The 17,789-nt window shown below is 36.3% G+C and overlaps 1 protein-coding gene across 1 annotated transcript; it reads left to right on the top strand.

The window, feature by feature from the left end:
• The first annotated feature begins 1,378 nt into the window (after positions 1–1,378).
• Positions 1,379–7,661, top strand: LOC140166820 (uncharacterized). The gene is made up of 3 exons (XM_072190308.1): positions 1,379–1,726; positions 4,752–4,925; positions 5,953–7,661. Exons 1-3 carry the CDS (start codon positions 1,379–1,381, stop codon positions 6,091–6,093), a joined length of 663 nt encoding a protein of 220 aa, XP_072046409.1. The 3' UTR covers positions 6,094–7,661.
• Positions 7,662–17,789: the final 10,128 nt, after the last annotated feature.

The raw sequence follows: 17,789 nt of genomic DNA, 5'->3' as shown, positions 1-17,789 counted from the left end.
TTAACAGTACTCGAAGTAAACTTTATAAATCTGATGATATATACTTAAAGTGTGTAGGTGGGATGAAAAGCCGACGATCAATTGAAAATTTTGACCTTTCGTATTTAAGATATGGATTTTTTTCCCAAAACACCAAAAAAAATTAGGTCTTTTTGGGAAAAAAATCCACATCTTCAATATAAAAGGTCAAAATTTTAAATTGATCGTCGGCTTTTCCTCCCAGCTACATACACTTTAAGAATATATCATTAGATTTATAAAATTTACTTCGAGGACTGTTATATATCAAAAATTTGAAAAATATCAAATTTTAATAATTTGTCATAAAATTTGTATTATATCGTGAATTTCAAAAATGAAAATTATTTGATATCAGAAAGACATGCTTCGTATTCAGAATGCAATTCGATACGTCTGAGGTGCTCTCATGTCCCACAAACAATACTGTCGAAACGCCATAAACGCTCATTCTAGATCCCTTAATTGAAGTCCTATATTTGTCTACTTTATTTAACACGCACCAGAACAGACATAGTCAACTGTATCACTCTTAAAGCCTTAATGTACGATTTCCCTCAAATTTTGATTTTGTTATTTTTTATTCAAAATGTTGAAATAATATTAGTAATAACTGACGGGAAGGGTTGCTGTCCATTTAAAGCTGCAATAACAAGGTAAAGTGAAAGAAACCCCGCTGGTTATTTTGGCCATTTAACACGCAGTTCTACAATGTTCTATGGGAGGACATATTATCATATAATTTTTAAATTATGATAATATGCCGAACTTTGCTCCGTTGACCTACAAAGACAACACATTTGGTCGAATCCATTTAGGTGCAAGTTGGGACATGTGTAAACATTACAAATATGCAAACAAAATCAGGTTTGAAAAAAAATTAACCAATTTCATATTATAAGATCGTACATTATGGCTTTAACGTGGGTCTACTTTTCGGCGTAGTGGTAAAAGCCTAACAATTCCCGCCGATTACGAGCTGATCAAAGTAGGTCCAAAGTCAGAGTTATTCAGGGGGCTTAATTGCTAAAATCGCAAAAAACGGCTGGTTTTACATGATGTTTAACAAAGTGCGGGGCTTCAGCCCCAAAGACACCCCCCCACGGACACGCCACTGCTCTAGGTGATGTAGGCCTATAATGTGCAATTGTAAGCACTGATATATAAGGCTATTAGGGCTTAGGCCTGATGGCTTAGGAAGCCGCTCGCCATGCTTAGAGAGACATGCCCTTTGAGTTGCACAAAGCGTTTCAGTTTCAGAGTTCGAGTTACTAGTAGGCCTATGTAGTTATATTATTAACAGTTTTATCGTAATGATGAGGTTCAATTTTGTATGACTCCAAATCAAACCACTGATACGATGATTATTTCCATTTTATACAGATCCGACGTGTGGTCAGTCAGGAGCATCCCCGCCTTATCCATCAGAATCATTACCAAATCAAGGGCTTTCAGCAAATACAGCTCCATACCCATCATCACAACCCCAACCCCATACCCATCACAACCCCAACCCACATACCTTCCTCCTGACGCTGCAGCACCATATCCTCCTCAAGGTGTGCCTTACCCTACGGCGGAGGCCAACCCTGCCTACCCTCCCCCTCCTTACCCTGGCCCACCCAACGCAGGATACAATCCTTATCCGCCTCAGACAGCTGGTGCACCAATCGATACCAAGAAATATAATCCAGGAACACAACCCGCGGTAAGTAATCAGAACTGAGGCCTTTTAATTTTAAATTTTTATTTAAAAATACTTGTCATTATAATGTCACGTGTCTTGGGACCCTTAAAAGGGGGATGTCATTTTCTTCAGAAGGGGGGGTCATGAATATGACGGTGACCGGAGTAATTTTTTATGACCCCCCTATCGCGGGCTAAATTTTTAAGATCCCCCCTATCGCGGATCGATAATTTTTATGACCCCCGCCCCTTCCGCCAGCACATATAGGCTACTCAAGAAAAATTATTCATTCCCGGAACTATGTCGTGGGGCGCGCCAAAACTTAAGAGCGAAGAAAGTGTGTGGATCGTGTTAAAATTTTGATCATAACCCCAATTTTGGGGCTAAAAAGTCAATGACCCCTCAGCCCAGTATATTCATGACCCACCCACCCCCCCCACCCCCACCCCACCCCTTCCGAAGAAAATTACAGCCCCCTAACAGGGTGGAAGCGTGACATTTTTCTTGTAAAAATTAAATGATAATGATATTTTCAAATTGAAGATAAACACTTGCCATTCTTGCAACCTTCTTTTTTTGGTCTAATATTTTAAAGCGTAGTTCGTTCGTTTTAATTTGAACCAAAACCAGGATTTTCCATTGATGCTAATTAATGACATGATCAGTTAACCTAACGAACTTGCAGGGTGGAGGATGTGCGGACACGGTACCATAGAAAGTCTTTGGAAAACAATTTGATGACGTACTTTTTCTCCTTTTGTGTTGATTTGAAAACATTTTCCCATGTAATATAGTCAATTTTCAGAATTGCAAGTAATTAGTCTAAAATGACAAACAAAGAGATTGTATTCTTTCTGGTTTTATTATGATTATTCATGACTAAAAGTGAATTTACTGAATTAACCTTTGAATAATTAACTTAGGTCTGATAACGAAGGAAATTTTTATCACCCTGTGTTTATACAATAGACGCAAGCATCGCACCCTATAATTTTTTATAAAGTATAATATTTTCTGGTGTTTTTTTTTTCAACTCTGTTTGATTGTGTGGTCTTGAGGTTGAAAAAATACTCCTGAAAAGAAATAGACACTCCCATACTGAACCACATGTTCATTAAAAATGTAATTGTTGCACCCTGTTTATAATCTTCTATTACACCATTTGACCCAATGATGTATGATTTAATGATTAAGTGAACTTAATTAGTAATAGTTATTCTACGAATGCCTATTAATGCTTAAGTCATGAGGGTGTGTGTGACGTAGCCAGTGGTTAAGCTATATGTTTGGAGCCTATCATGTAGGGGAGAGCGGGGAGTGTTCGCCCTATTTTTTCTGACCAGCCTAGCGATGTCAATTTTAAGGTTAGGGATGACCTGATTAGCCCATGTGAAAGCCCTATGTCTTATTATTGATGCTATATACGACCACAATACCAGAACTATAGGCCTTACAATAGCAACAGGATAGAGCAAACAAAAAAGTTGTGCAAAGTGGCGAACTTGCCCCATATTGGGGCAGGTTCGCTCATATGATGGGGTAAGTTCACCCTAATCACAAAAAAAGGTTTAAACATTGCGTAACAATAACATATGCAAACATTTAGGAAGAGTATACAGGGCATTCATTCTCTTCTGGGGAATCACTAAATTTGTTGCAGGTGCCGGGTCAGGGTAAAATGTAGGGGTCCAAAGTGAGCTTAAATGTATCATTTTAAAACTTCAGGGGATTATGGATTAGGACATAAACGGTGGTATGAGTAATACTGATACCACATAACTTAAAAAACATGCTTTTCAGTAGTTTTACCTTGTTTAATGGTATAATTATCAATATTTTGCATAATACGCTTTTTGTATTTTCTTCAGGGTATGCAAAATACAAATCAAATAAGGAGTTTATAACGGCATTAAATCTTTAACAAATCCCATATGTTCCAAATACAGATTTCCATTAAAACCATCTGTATTTATGTATCAATGATAATACAACATTATTAATGCAAGAAAAAATTACGTTTTGGTGTAATTTTTTTGTTTTGGCTGCAGTTCGATGAACACGCCCCTATATGTCGCGTCGCGTAGCTAATATGAGAAGTTTATAATGACCTATGTCACCTAATTTTGCCATCACCAAATTCCCCGATAGCCGCAGTGCTGAGAAACAAGGGGTGGGCGAACCTGCCCTTAGGGCGAACACTCCCCGCTCTCCCCTATAGTTAAAAGAGCATTTCGTGATCCACAGCATCATCTCCCCACTTTTCTCCAAAAAAAGTTTAGATTTTTATATCACTGGATACCTCTGGCTACATAATGTTTATGTACACAAAATTTCTTGCAGATGTATTCGTTTTGCAAAGATATCGTGAAATTTGAATTTCGTTCTGGTATACCAGAACGAAATTACAACACATTGTCTATAGAGCAGTGTAATACACACAATCAAGCATAACTCGCAAACACAAAATCGGAATCAACTGAAATTTTGGGAATAAGCTTTTTTCGTGGATATCTACTGAAAATGTCATAAAAAGAGGATATTAGGATCACGAAATACTCCTTTAACGTACTTACAGTAGTATCAATGAAACTTCAAAAAAAGTTGTGGAAATCACAGCGGCATATAAATATTATTCCTTTAATTTAGAAGAGACCCCTAAGTCCATTGTGTATGGTTTAAAGAGCAAGCCCCGCCATAGCACTGTTCTTCTGGGGTGAACCCCCGGGTGAGCCAAACCTGACTGATTGTCAAATTAAACAGTGACGAGGGCATCTCTGAATTTGACAGGTGCTAATTGATGTTCTAATGTTATTGCATCAATTAGCACCTGTCAAATTCAGAGATAATTAATAATTTGATAACCAGGCAGGTTTGGAACTGCTCTGGCTGGACTTCCTCTTTAAAAGTCTTGCACTTCACAGGCAAATGGGCAGGCCATTTATGTTCCCACAATATCCACATTTTGGGCTTGTGTTGACGATCGGAATAGCCTCTATAAAAAATATCTCATTGACGATTTCTCTTCCTATTATTTGTATTCTGTTAGGGATGGCAAACGACACAGCCACCGTCATCAGGACTTCCTCCTGCTAATATCGTCATTGTAAGAAGTGGTCAAGTCGACACAGGGACGGAACCTGAATCGTATCTCATTTGTTCTATATTTTCTGTGTGCTTTTGCTTGATATTTGGAATTATCGCTATTGTGTATTCTGCACAGGTAAGATTTGAGGATTTCAACTTTGACCTTGATATATAAGTTTAAGATGTTTGGAGCCACGATACGTTTTTAAATCTGAATAACTTCCCTGGTTATAAACTATTGTAAACGTTTCATATCCTTATAAGTCTACTTGTAGGCGTAATAAAAACTTGTTTGTCAAACCTAAGAGTTATGAAGTAAGGCGAAGCGTCCAAACAATACCCTAATACGTAAGGGAATCCCGCAGTCAAATCCCTAATGCGTTACAGACATGGAAAGGAATCTTAGGGGTTTGAAAAGAAGTGCAGTTTCTGCATTACGACTTGATGCAAATCCTTAACAAATTTGTGGACATGAATTCATTATCGAACCAGTAAGCACAACTTGAGAGTTTCTTCATGTCGGGAATTGATTATCTACGACCATATGCCACTTGAGAGATCACAATGGGCGGCTCGTAGTGCATGATACTGATCAATGTTACCGCTCTACAGAACCTGGATCCACAGCCACTTGATAACAATACATCTAAACGGTGTGTCTGGCCATCTCAAGTGCTATATTATGTCTTATCTCTCGAACTCAACATCTAGCTTAGGGATTCGAAGCCTTCCAACCACCATCCATACCCATCAACTTACACAAGTTTTAAGGATATCTCCAAAAATGTTAAGGATTTCTCTTTAGGGAATTTTAAGGGATTTCCCTTACGCGTAAGGGATTTGTTTGGACGCCGCGCCTAAAGTGATGCTGATTGGTTTAACTAATTTGAACTCACTGTTTGCTGTAGGCCTATCTAATGATTAAAAACATGGTGTAGTGAGTGTTAATTACCCATATTCTATACAAGCAAGCAATCACGATGGTACTCATTTGAATACGTCTATATCGAGGATGTACTAAAGTTGCCTGCGCTATTTCCATTTTGAAAATTTTATATCCTATTAACGAATATGGGTCAATGTGTCATTTAATACTGCGTATAACGTAACTTCAAACAATTACGTATCAATTTCAACCTTTATTTCTGTACTTGTCTTTTCAGGTTAGTTCGCTGTGGACGCAAGGGCTTCATGCCGAATCAAGACGTGCGTCAATGAAGGCAAGGGGATGGGCGATATCAGCATTCGTTGTTGGCTCTATAATCATTATTTTCAATGTAATTCGGGCTGTTGCTTTTTATTAATGAGGTTCACAGCCTGTAACGAACTCCCGAACGCACTATGATCTCAAACAACATGCTCCAATTGTCAGTACACAGTTCTTCGACCCCAATCAGCTAAGTTGCATAAAATAACCTTTGAGTGTGTACAAAAACTCATACCCGCAACTTGTGGTCACATTTTGAGCTATGGTTGTGGAGATCACTAACTGTGTGTCTAAGAATGAGATCATTTTGGGTCATAGTGCGTTGACCTATGGTATTCTTAGATCTTGGTTAAGTGTCCATGCATGCTTTTACAAATGGGAGGGAAAATGACCCATTCGGTATCCTGGGACCTAATTACCCCTTTGTGGTTCAAAACTTATGCCAACATGGCCAAAGAGAACGGCCCTGCTTCTCTCCTTAGTCAGTAGCGTAGCCAGAAATTTATCAGATGGGTGAGGGTGAGACAAGGGGGTAAGGCAACTTTCAAAAGGGGGCATTTTTACCAAAATGGCCACAAATGGGCTAAATAGTACAAAAAGAGGCCTACAATTCTTAAGTACAGTTTGATCAGTTCGTAATCGGCGGGCCATCCCTATAATATAGCAGATGTTTTACCATTTCCAGGACTTTAAGTAAACATTTGTTAAGTTGGTACCTTATCTTGGATGGAGTCCGAGGCTCCTTTTTGTCCGGTAACGCTATCATAATTCTCATGTAAAACGAGCAAAATGAGCATGGACACCAACTAAAATCATAGGCGACCTTCGGACCTATAAATTATCTGTAATAATAAGTTGTAAATATTGTAGATTGTACATATAAATGAAATTGTTACATTGTCTTGTCCTTATCATGATAATAATTTATTTTTGAGTTTGACATTTAAATGACGATAATAAAAATAGTAAAAAGGAAAGATGACTCTATTTCAGAAATTCAAAGGTTTGGACTCGCTCTATCAATCGGAAACCGATCATATCTACTGACGTCTAGACCAGACAGTGAATTAATAATTGATACATTCCCACAATGCAATACAAATATGATATGCACACATATTGCATACGTCCGTTAATAAAAGATCTTTGGATCTACATGACTAATCAAGCTTTTCAGTAATTATGAAAATATAAATTAAAAGACATATTATGAGATATGTTTGAATTGCATAAATTATGTTAATTTATTAGGTACAGATAGCTGATTGCTATTATTGTATTTGTGAATGTATTTTAAAATTAAAATTTCTCCTAAATTATCTTGTTTTAAGAACAGTAAACTTTTTAGTATGTATAGAAATTTGCACTTTTATCCAGTACAGTTGGCTTTTTCGTTCAAAAAACACACTTTTGAAACAAAAATAAATTATGTCTCTCCTGCAAAATGATGAAATGCACGTACGACGTTCTTATATTTAGATGACGATGACGGGCTCTCTTTGTTCCTAATTTAGAATGTGAAAATGAAAATGTACCGCCTTTTCTGAAATTTCTCATAATTATTTTATAACAAATGTGTTTTATATTTCGCTGCATTGTGGCGCCACCCGCGATGATCAGTTTCATCCGGGGGTATATACACCTGGCACAAAAAGAAACTCGTCAGTTATATTCATCCTTGCTGTTCAATAACTTGATCATTTTGGATTATTCTGAAATATACATTTTGTTAATAGGACTTTTCTTTCTTATTTGACACCCTGTTCGTGAACATTGAGCAAGAATTGACCAAGATATGCACCTCAAAACTCTCAAACCCCAAAATGAAAAGTTGCATTTTAACGATTCAATTGTGCCTGTTACACTGTGTGCTTTATTGATTGGCCCGTGGTGCTTGTGTGCAATACAACGCCGGGAATACAACGATGCGTTCCCATTGAAAATCGTTGAAAATGCAACTTTTGATTTTGAGGTTTGAGGCTTTGGAGGCGCATATCTTGGTCAATTCTTGTTCGTTTTTCACGAACAGGGTGTCAAACGAGAAAGCAAAGTCCAATGAACAAAATGTATATTTCAGAATAATCCAAAATTATCAAGTTATTGAACAGCAAGGATGAATATAACTGACGAGTTTCTTTTTGTGCCTGGTGTATATATAATAGGGGAGCGGACAAAGTGAATTTCATGGAGGTCAAAAATAATGATGTCTGTAAAATTGCCGCGAAAATGGTAAATGTCGATGTCGCCGCCACTAGTGGCTGCACTTTGATTTCACAGATTATATGATAAGATCCTAAAGGGTCATATGATATGAAATTAATCTTCAATGGGTAAAGGAACACGATGCGTGCCCTGTCCCACAAAATAGATATTTGAATATTTTACCGTTTTAAATTCGTATTTTGTATATAGCTGTATATGATGTTATAATAAAATGTGATGATTTAATAATACGTTTGTGCTAATAATATGCAGCATGTGTCTCAGTGTCTTCTTTAAACCATATAACAATCAATCAAGCTCATATGGTGCAGTCTTCATTGAAATTGATATAGGCCTACACAAAATATTACACATTCACCCAATCTTTAAAGGCCTATTCAGTGATTATAAAAATCATCAAAATTTTGGCACATTATAACTTAGTATTAAAGATATGCTAACTGAACATATCCAGCTATAGCGCGCGGTTAAGCCGAAAGCCGTGTTTAAAGACAATAAAAATTCCTTTAAAAGGAATAGGGTGGGCAAATGAAAAATTGTCAAGAGAAATGAAAGAATGAGTAAGTCAAGTTCACAATAAATAAAAATTCCTTTAAAAGGAATAGGGCGAGCAAATGAATTGTCAAGATAAAGGTGTAGTTCCATATTGATAAGTCCAAGTAAAATAAAAAACATGTTTCACGTCCAGGTTTTTGAAAAAAAGGAGTAGGAGGGGCCTTTTTATTTTGTATCGCAGAATCGATGTAAATACCTATATTTAGAGCTATTTTAGCGTGCACAATAATGCCTGCAAAAAGGAGGAGGCCTCTTTTTATTTGTTGTTCTGAGGGGTAGGCCCCCTCTAATGATCTCGAAACCTTCCAAATTGTTTCTTGTATATTGAGAAGGCTATAGAAAGCATCTCAACTCCCTAGACATAATTTTTTTAAAGTTATAACTGAATTGCAAAATATAAAAATATAATTGAAGAAACCTCCAAAAAGGAGGGAGGGGACGTGAAACATGTTTATTTTTGTATTTGGCCTAATGCAGTATTACTTCGATTATCACTTGTCATCATTAGCAGAGGAGTGAAATTTTGATTGAAAGAATTAAACTAAGGGACGCACCATTTGATACTGAGAGGGGGGTAGGAAGTTGGGGTCGGGGAAAGTTTTTTATTTTTTATAGTTGGTGGGGAAAGTTTTTTTTGCTCATGAAGTGGGTGAAGTTTTTTGTTTTTTTTTGAAAAACTTCCTACCCCACCCTGAGAATCTAATGGTGCATCCCTAAGAAGGTTTGTGTTTGAAGTTATATAAATAACGAACTAAGAGCAATCGAATTAGGACAACAAAATAAAAAAATAAAAACCCACACCATAGGACTGTACGGTAAAACATGTACCAACAGGCTACTTTTTAGTCACCCACCTTTGTAGGACTACACAACAAAATAGCCCTCCACCATAGGACTTTGCGGTAAAATATTTAGATGAGTAGGCCTATGCCAATTAAGGCCAAGTAAAAAAAATGTATATGTCCGGACTTTTTCAAAAATTGGTGAGGGAGGTCCTTATTATTTGTTATCGTGTTATTGTTTTACCATTCATTTCTGTGTAAAATTGCAATGGCAAATGTTTGTCAACACATCATAAAATCGAGGAGGCCCCTAATATTTTTGTTATTTCCCCAAAGCCCTACCCCTAGCTTGAAGAAAGTGTTTGCAATGTGTTTATAAATGATAACCAAGAACTTCTAAACATGTCATTTCATCATAACAATTTTATAAACAAAGTAAGGAAGCAAATAGGAAAAATAACTAAAATATTTGAAAATCTCCAAAAATCGGAGAGGGCGGGACGATATACACGTTATTTATTTTACTTGGCCTAAACAATGAATCACCACTCATGACTCGAGGTCAAAACCATTATGTAAATAAGATAATGTTTGCATGCGATGTCAAACAAGGAAATGTTGACATAAATTAATTGACTGTTTGGTTTTCACGATGCTATTAATTTAGCCCAAAGATTAGGAAAACTAGCAAAACTGGTGAACTGGTACTGTTCAAATAAAAACATCTGCAAATCTTGCTGCAATTTCCAAATAGTATTTCTATTACTTAAATAATGATTTTTGTTATTTCTTTTAATACAAACACATTACTGCCTATGACGACTTTATCGTATTACTTACATAGCAAAATCAAGTAATAATTACAAAACTCGCCGTAAACTATCACCTCTGTGGGTGTTTGGGATATAACCGGCACGAATATTTTCTCAACACTGCGGCATGTGAAAAAGTAGGTCAATAGTCAGAGAATACAGGGTGGGTGCGGCACGCCGCACCCACCCAAAAAGAATTTTAATTACCACTTAGAAATGAGCTACTCCTAGCAGTATATAACGAAGACCTGAGCGCAAGAAGACCGTAAGTCCACTTGGCCCCCCAACATGTATACACTAAAGTTACGTATAGTTTCTTATAGGGTTTGATAATGTGTAGGCCTAATACATGTTCGGGGACCAAAACCTTATGAAAGGTTGTGAAAGATCTGTTTTGGCCCCTGAACATGTTTTAATTATCAAACTATAAGAAACCATAAATACGTAATTTTAGTGTATACATGTTCAAGGGCCAAGTGGACTTACGGTCTTCTTGCGCTCAGGTCTTCATATAGGATTTCAACTTTGTCAATATTGTGGTTTTCCTCCGCGCTTTTTGCCACTGAAAATTTTCATTATTTAGAAACACAGTATATAATTATTATATGCCTATGAGTGTGATAGTACAAAATATATCATGACGTAAACTTTTGACTTTTCTATTTCATGAGGCGTAGCTAGCCGAGTGAAATAGATCAGTCAAAATTTGACCAAATGATATATTTTACTATTACACGAATATTGGCATGTAATATTTGTTTTATATCATGATATCACATGCATGGTTTCTTTTCATGCCATGTGATAGTAAAGTCACTGTAATCATGATATAATACCTAATGACAACTTTTAATGATCCTTCACTTTTAGGCAATTTAATATTATACCATTTTTTAAAAAAATTTTACACTTTCGCTAGGATCATTGGATGGGCATTTATTTTTGTGTGAGTGGTGGCCAAATGAATTTTTGTCGCCTGAACCTTTTTCAGAAAGAGACTATACAATGTATGTGTCTCAGTTTACAGTTAATAACAAATGAATGTTTTTATTTAAAATTTATTAGCTGTAACGGAAAAAGAGTTTACACGCTTGATTAAATGGGCAGTATATTTTCTTGGGCGTAAGTCAAAAAGCATGACGTCTTTCAGAGTTGAAGAGGAAATTAAATAGAGGTGCAATGTGTTTTGAATATGACAGCTTGAATGTAAAACATTTGAAACGGTCGATTCTGAGTATTCATCAGTATTGCTACAACTTGAAGTCATGGTTATTTTTATAGGCCTACTATAATTAGATTGTTGTGAAACTTGACTTGTATCACGCGTCCTTCTTGACTTTATGTCTTTACATTAAATGCAACTCATGAAATTCCATTTATTTAGCTGTAAAAACAGGTTATTTTGACAAAACAGCAAGTAAAGTTTGTGAAATCATACTATACTGAAAATAACTGAGTGAATGTTCTTAGTCATCCAGTAGTTTCAAACAGAGTTTTGGAATTTTTAAGCAAAAAAAAATCAAATGCGCAAAATCATGAGCCGTCAAAAACGAAATGCGCGCTACAGGAAACAAACTTTTTTTTTGCCTAACTACTCTTTTTATCGGCTTTTATTTGAATAACCCAGCAAACACAAAACGATTTTACAGAAACTCGGGTTAAAACCACAGTGGGTTAAACATTCCAAACACCACTTTTTGAAAACTTGGTGCAATCATTAATATAAAAACGTGTTGACTAAAATATTTACTATATCGTTATCAACATTACTACCGGTATGGCGTTATAAACATGTTATAAACTTTATAACATGTTGAAAAATGCGTGTTTGCTAAGATGGAAAATATCTGCAAATAAAAACCCCTTTAAAAGGGAGTGCTCAGGCATGATTGGAACACATGGTTGTGCAATGTAGGTCGTTGGTGTTGAATAAGGCCGGGGAATAAGGTCGCGTTTCTTATCATTAGGGCTAATGATACTGTTTTATATGTAGGCCTACATAAGATTAAGATATAAGATTGTGAAGATCCTTAAGCATTTTGATTAAAAGGGTAAATATAACGTTCCACTAGGTGATTAGCCCATATTTAGAGACTGCATATCTACTAATGTAGAGTCTGTTGGGATATGTATAATATAGGATATGATGCCGCCCCCCCCCCCTAGCGCAGGGCAAAATAATAAAGGAGTGAGAGAGATGGAAAAAAGGGGAAAAGAAAGAGAAAGAGAGAATCCATAGGCCAACGATATAAGGTGCGGATAGAATTTGAACAATTTTAAAATTTTGTTAAAAAAATGGAACTATATTATATCAAAATGAAGTCGCTATCCCTTGTATTCCTTTTTTTTTTTTTTTTTTTTTTTTTTTTTCTTCACTTTTTCAAACCACCGAAAAAAAATTGGGTCAACCTTTTTTGAGGAAGGGGCGGCAAAATTTTTGTTTGGTGGATTTGGGCCCCCGCCCCATACAGGCTTGCTTCCCCCCCCTGGAAAATATCCCAGCTACGCCACTGATATGATGTGTGATACATACCGTAATGATAATGATAAGGTTTTTTATGATTTGAATGATTCATAAATAGTTTTAGGAAATACAGTAAAATTTTAACGTTCCAGAAGGCTGATTATAGCATTTGTCCAAAATGATAAGAATATCCCATTTTGTCAGTTTTTGTTATTTCTGTTTTGTTTTTGGTAGGTGCAAAATTATGATGAAGCTGGAGGGGATCGTGAAATAACCAAAAACTTGTATAAATTTAATACAAAATCAATTAAAATTGTATGAAAACAACATGGCTTTACTTAAACTAAAGACGATTTCCTTCAAATTTTAAATTTGTTTTATACTCAAAATGCTGAAATAATGTTAGTAATAATTACCGGGAAGGGTTTCTGTCCATTTTGAGCTGAAATAACAAGGTAAAATGAAAGAAACCCTGCTGGTTAGTTATTTTGGCCATTTAACACGCAGGAGGACATACTGTCACAATCCTTTGAATTATATAAATTACATTATGTCGAACTTTGTTCTGTTGACCTACAAACACAACCAATTGTGTAAACATTACAAATATGCCCAAAAAATCAGGTTTGAAAAATATTAACCAATTTCATATTATAAGATCGTACATTGTGGGTTTAACATTTCAGAACTTACCATAGTCTTTAGAATAACTCAAAAGGCAATGTGTTATTTTAGAAAATATTGAATTAGAATACAGTTAGCTTAGAATATGTATGAATATAATATCTAGAAGAATAAACAGGGAAATAATATTTGATCATGATATTCATTTTGCACTGGACTTCAACTTGAAAGAGGGTAAAAGCAGGGATATGAGGTAGACTTCTCCGTAGTCCACTTGCCAATTTTGCATACTCTGGCTATTATATCTAAGCTTAAAACTCTGATTCAATTATTTGTGCACAATTGATAGATTTTCACATCTGATCTTTTCAGTCACCGTACTCCCTCTGTTTGTTAGATTTTTAATAACTCGGGTTTTTGCGAATAATAAACTGGCAGACAGATTCTAAAGTTAGAATTGTTCAGTATTGAAGTGCCATTATAGTTATGCCATTATGATGCATAATTTATGTTGCATTTACTTTACTTTTACTGTCACAAATATAATTATTTTATACTAGTAGTATTTGATGTAATAAATATCAGTATAATTTCGAGTTCAACTGAATGCGTTCATCATGATTAATAACATATTTTTATTTATCAAAAATCGACTATGGCATAGTCTAGGATATGAGGTAAAAGTTAAAGGTTTAAAACTGGACCTAAATGCCTAAATGCTGAGAACCTCATTAGGGCCACTTAGGGCCTACTTTCAACTAGAGAGTAAAAGTAAAAGTTGAAGGTAATGAAATTAAACCTATTCAAACAGAGGAAGAGGCTTACGCATCATACACTGGAACATGGAAACATTCAAACATTACAACTAGCGCACGAGATCAAATTAATGACGCTTAATCGTTATTCTTAATATATCAATATACAGGGGGAAGAAGAATTACGCATCGCACACTAGCACATTTAAACATGAATTTACAAATGGAAACATAACATGCATAGGCAGATATACCAGAGAAAAAACTCCGGACATACCTGCCTGTGCAGGGACTTGAACCCCAGACCTCTCGCTTGTCGGGCGAGCGCTCTAACCACTGAGCTACACAGACTGTCCCTGATAAACAGGACTCAAGTCTGGTACTTATGGATATGAGCAGTCAAGGGTGAACAGTACAAACAACACATTACACACCAGTGTACGAGATCAATTAATGATGCTTACCCGCCAGCCTAATATAATCATACAAACAGAGGAAGAGGCTTACGCATCATACACTGCAGGGGCGTAAATCCATTTTTGAAAGTGGGGGGGACACAATGAGAATTATTAGAGCTTATTAGTCATTGATACTTTGGCGCGACAGCGCTGCACGTCGTGCCCTCGCGACATAGGGGGATGTCTGAGGGGGATGTGCCCCCTCAGAAGTAAGAAACTTTTGCAAAATGAAGACCTAATTGAAGCCATTTGGTGGACCAATTTGGCACTACATGTATTATTGTGTAAAATTTTAGCTTGAAACAGCTGAAAAACTGTGAAATGACGTCCTAACTTGTGGACAAGTCTTCACTAAAACAGAAGCGAAAGCGACCACTTGTTTATGTATACGCAGGGGGGCGGAACATCCCCCCTCAGACGTTGGAAAATTTTGCAAAATGAAGGTCCAATTGAAGTCATTTGGTGCAAAAAATATTACACTGTTATCATAAAAACATACAAAAAAGGGACTGAACTCAATTAGCAAAATTTTACTTGAGATTTGAGATTCGGAATTATTACTAAAGCATGCATGGATTGATGTTGAAGTCAGCATTGAGTCCGTCTTAAAACTGACTTTGGTGATAAAATGTGACGGGCTTTTGGGCCGAGGACCCGCCTTCAAGCAATTTGCACAAAATAATCACAGGCCTATATAATATTATACTTACGATCGACCCGGCTGTGCGGATTTTTAGGTATGGGCAGTGATGGGCCTACTCAATTACGTGCAATTAAACATTTTTTCTTCCCTTTTTCTCCCTTTTCTCTTCTCTTTTTCTCCCTTTCTCTTCTCTTTTTCTCTCCCTTTCTCTTCTCTCCTTTCCCTTTTTTTTTTGGGGGTGGGGACCAAAATGTGGGGGACATTTGATATTGTGTCCCCCCCACTTTGAAAAGTGAGGGGGACGTGTCCCCCTGTCCCCCACCGATTTACGCCCTTGATACACTGGAACATGGAAACATTCAAACATTACAACTAGCGCATGTTTGTATGATTATATTTGTGTAAGAGATTTTGTGTTCGTTTTATTTTCAACTCCGAAAAAAAAAGTGAAACGGATGCCGGTAAAATATCACTGCGTGTCCCGTCATCACAGGAAACTTTTTTGGGTGAATACACCATGTCCATAAGGCATAGAAATGTTGTTTTTGGGGCGCCCTCTACGGAGGCGTCCCACAATATTGGCATGTACTTGTGAGTAGCTTCTAATTTCAGTCTTACTAGATTTACTCCGCAATTGTTGTGCTATTTTGCTAAAATTATGCCCTTGCTCAGAAATAAATCCACAATATGCTTGGATTTTATTTTATTATTGTTTTCTGTTATGCACAGGATAAAATGGTGTGCGTATATTCTTTGTTTAAAAGACAAAATTAATGGATTTGTAAAAACACCAAATAAATCGAGACCTTTGACCTTTGTAACCACTTTGACCTTTGTAACCAGTTTACCGCCTCTTAGAACCCGATAGACGGTGACCAACACTTACAATAGCCTAATCTGAATGGCATAGTCCAATAAGCTCAAATAAACAATCATAGTGCAAAATTTGACCTAACTTGCAGAGTATGAGTTTTTGTACCCAAAGTTTCAAAGTCAGGCATCTTATCAAGATCAAGATAGTGATAGTGACATAACAATTAACACGCTTATCTTACCAAGGTCTTATCTATCTGCATGGGGGTAATTGGAAATTATGGTGTAGCCTATTTGTTTTAAGGATGAAACAACTGGCTCCTTTTGCATGGAAATTAGAACAAATTACTATACAAGCTGTATCAAAAAGTTTGGTACCCAGCAGTTTTGATAGTAATTGAAAAGCCTGGTTCTTCCAAATGCAATATCGGGTCCCCTTAAAATGATAAAATGATCAGACCATAAATCTTTTGTGACTGTTTATGACATTAATCAACAAATTATGCGGATCCTAGATGTGTCGAGGAATGTTATGTTTATGAACAAAACGTTACGTTTGTATTTTCAACATTGTTAATCATTGCTACGTGTATGTTAACAAATGAAAGTTCTGTAATTATTTTAATTCTTCAATGCTAAGTTAGTAAGTATTCTTTTGGATATCATCAAATTGTAAATCTCTAGTCAGATTTTCAGTGTGTTAACAACTATGTATCAAAGATGTTACGTTCATGTACAAAACATTAACGTTCTTATCTTGTAAACATTGTATACCCATATAGCTACTTTTGAAGAATGAATGTTCTGTAATTGTCTTTTATCCTTCATCTCTATTAGATTTTCAGTGTATTAGCAAGTAGATGATGTATATGTATCACAGACGTTATGATGTATATGTATCACAGACGTTATACATTCATAAAAACTTTTCTTTTGGTCAAAATAGGGGTAGATCCTCTTCTATACTATCCATCATATACCCCCCTGCATAACGAAATTCAACAATATTCAATATCCAAAGCAATATCATCACTACAATATGCCCCAAAATTGAACTCCCCACCCCACATAATCGCAAATTGACACGACAGCTTCATTCCAATTCAATTTATTTCATCCAAAACGGTCCTGTGATACACCTTCCCCAATCAAACACATTTGTCTTGCATTTGATCATCTTCTACTCTTCCCTAGAAAAAATCATTATGATACCAAATCCCCGGGACCAAATCTAAACACCATGCCATGGAATTCACCATATCACGTCCAAGCTCACATAATTTGGGCGCCCCATTCCTTTTTTAAAGGAATTTTTATTTGCCCCCGAAAGGTATTAGTGACGATGGCGCCATTATCATCATTATCGGGGATTCCTTTTTTGTGATGAAGGCACCAGTCGAAATGTCCGTATTCCAGAATGTGATGAACATAACTCTGTACTCCCCCGGGGAGATGATGTATTTTGCGACACTCATACCCCCCTGGAATAGTGCATGATGGGAAAGAGGGAAAAAGGTCTATAGGGCGGCACTCATTCACCGGAATTTCACCGACTTCAACCATAGGGCCTGCACTTTGGCTCGACATTTGAAAGGGGCGTGAATTCATTTTTGGATACGCCCCTATTATAATTAGGTAATACTCGACTCACACACATTCCCTAT

This window comes from Amphiura filiformis, chromosome 12, assembly GCF_039555335.1.
Source record: "Amphiura filiformis chromosome 12, Afil_fr2py, whole genome shotgun sequence".
In the NCBI taxonomy this organism is placed as follows: Eukaryota; Metazoa; Echinodermata; class Ophiuroidea; order Amphilepidida; family Amphiuridae; genus Amphiura; species Amphiura filiformis.
This window is presented reverse-complemented; position numbering and strand designations above follow the sequence as displayed.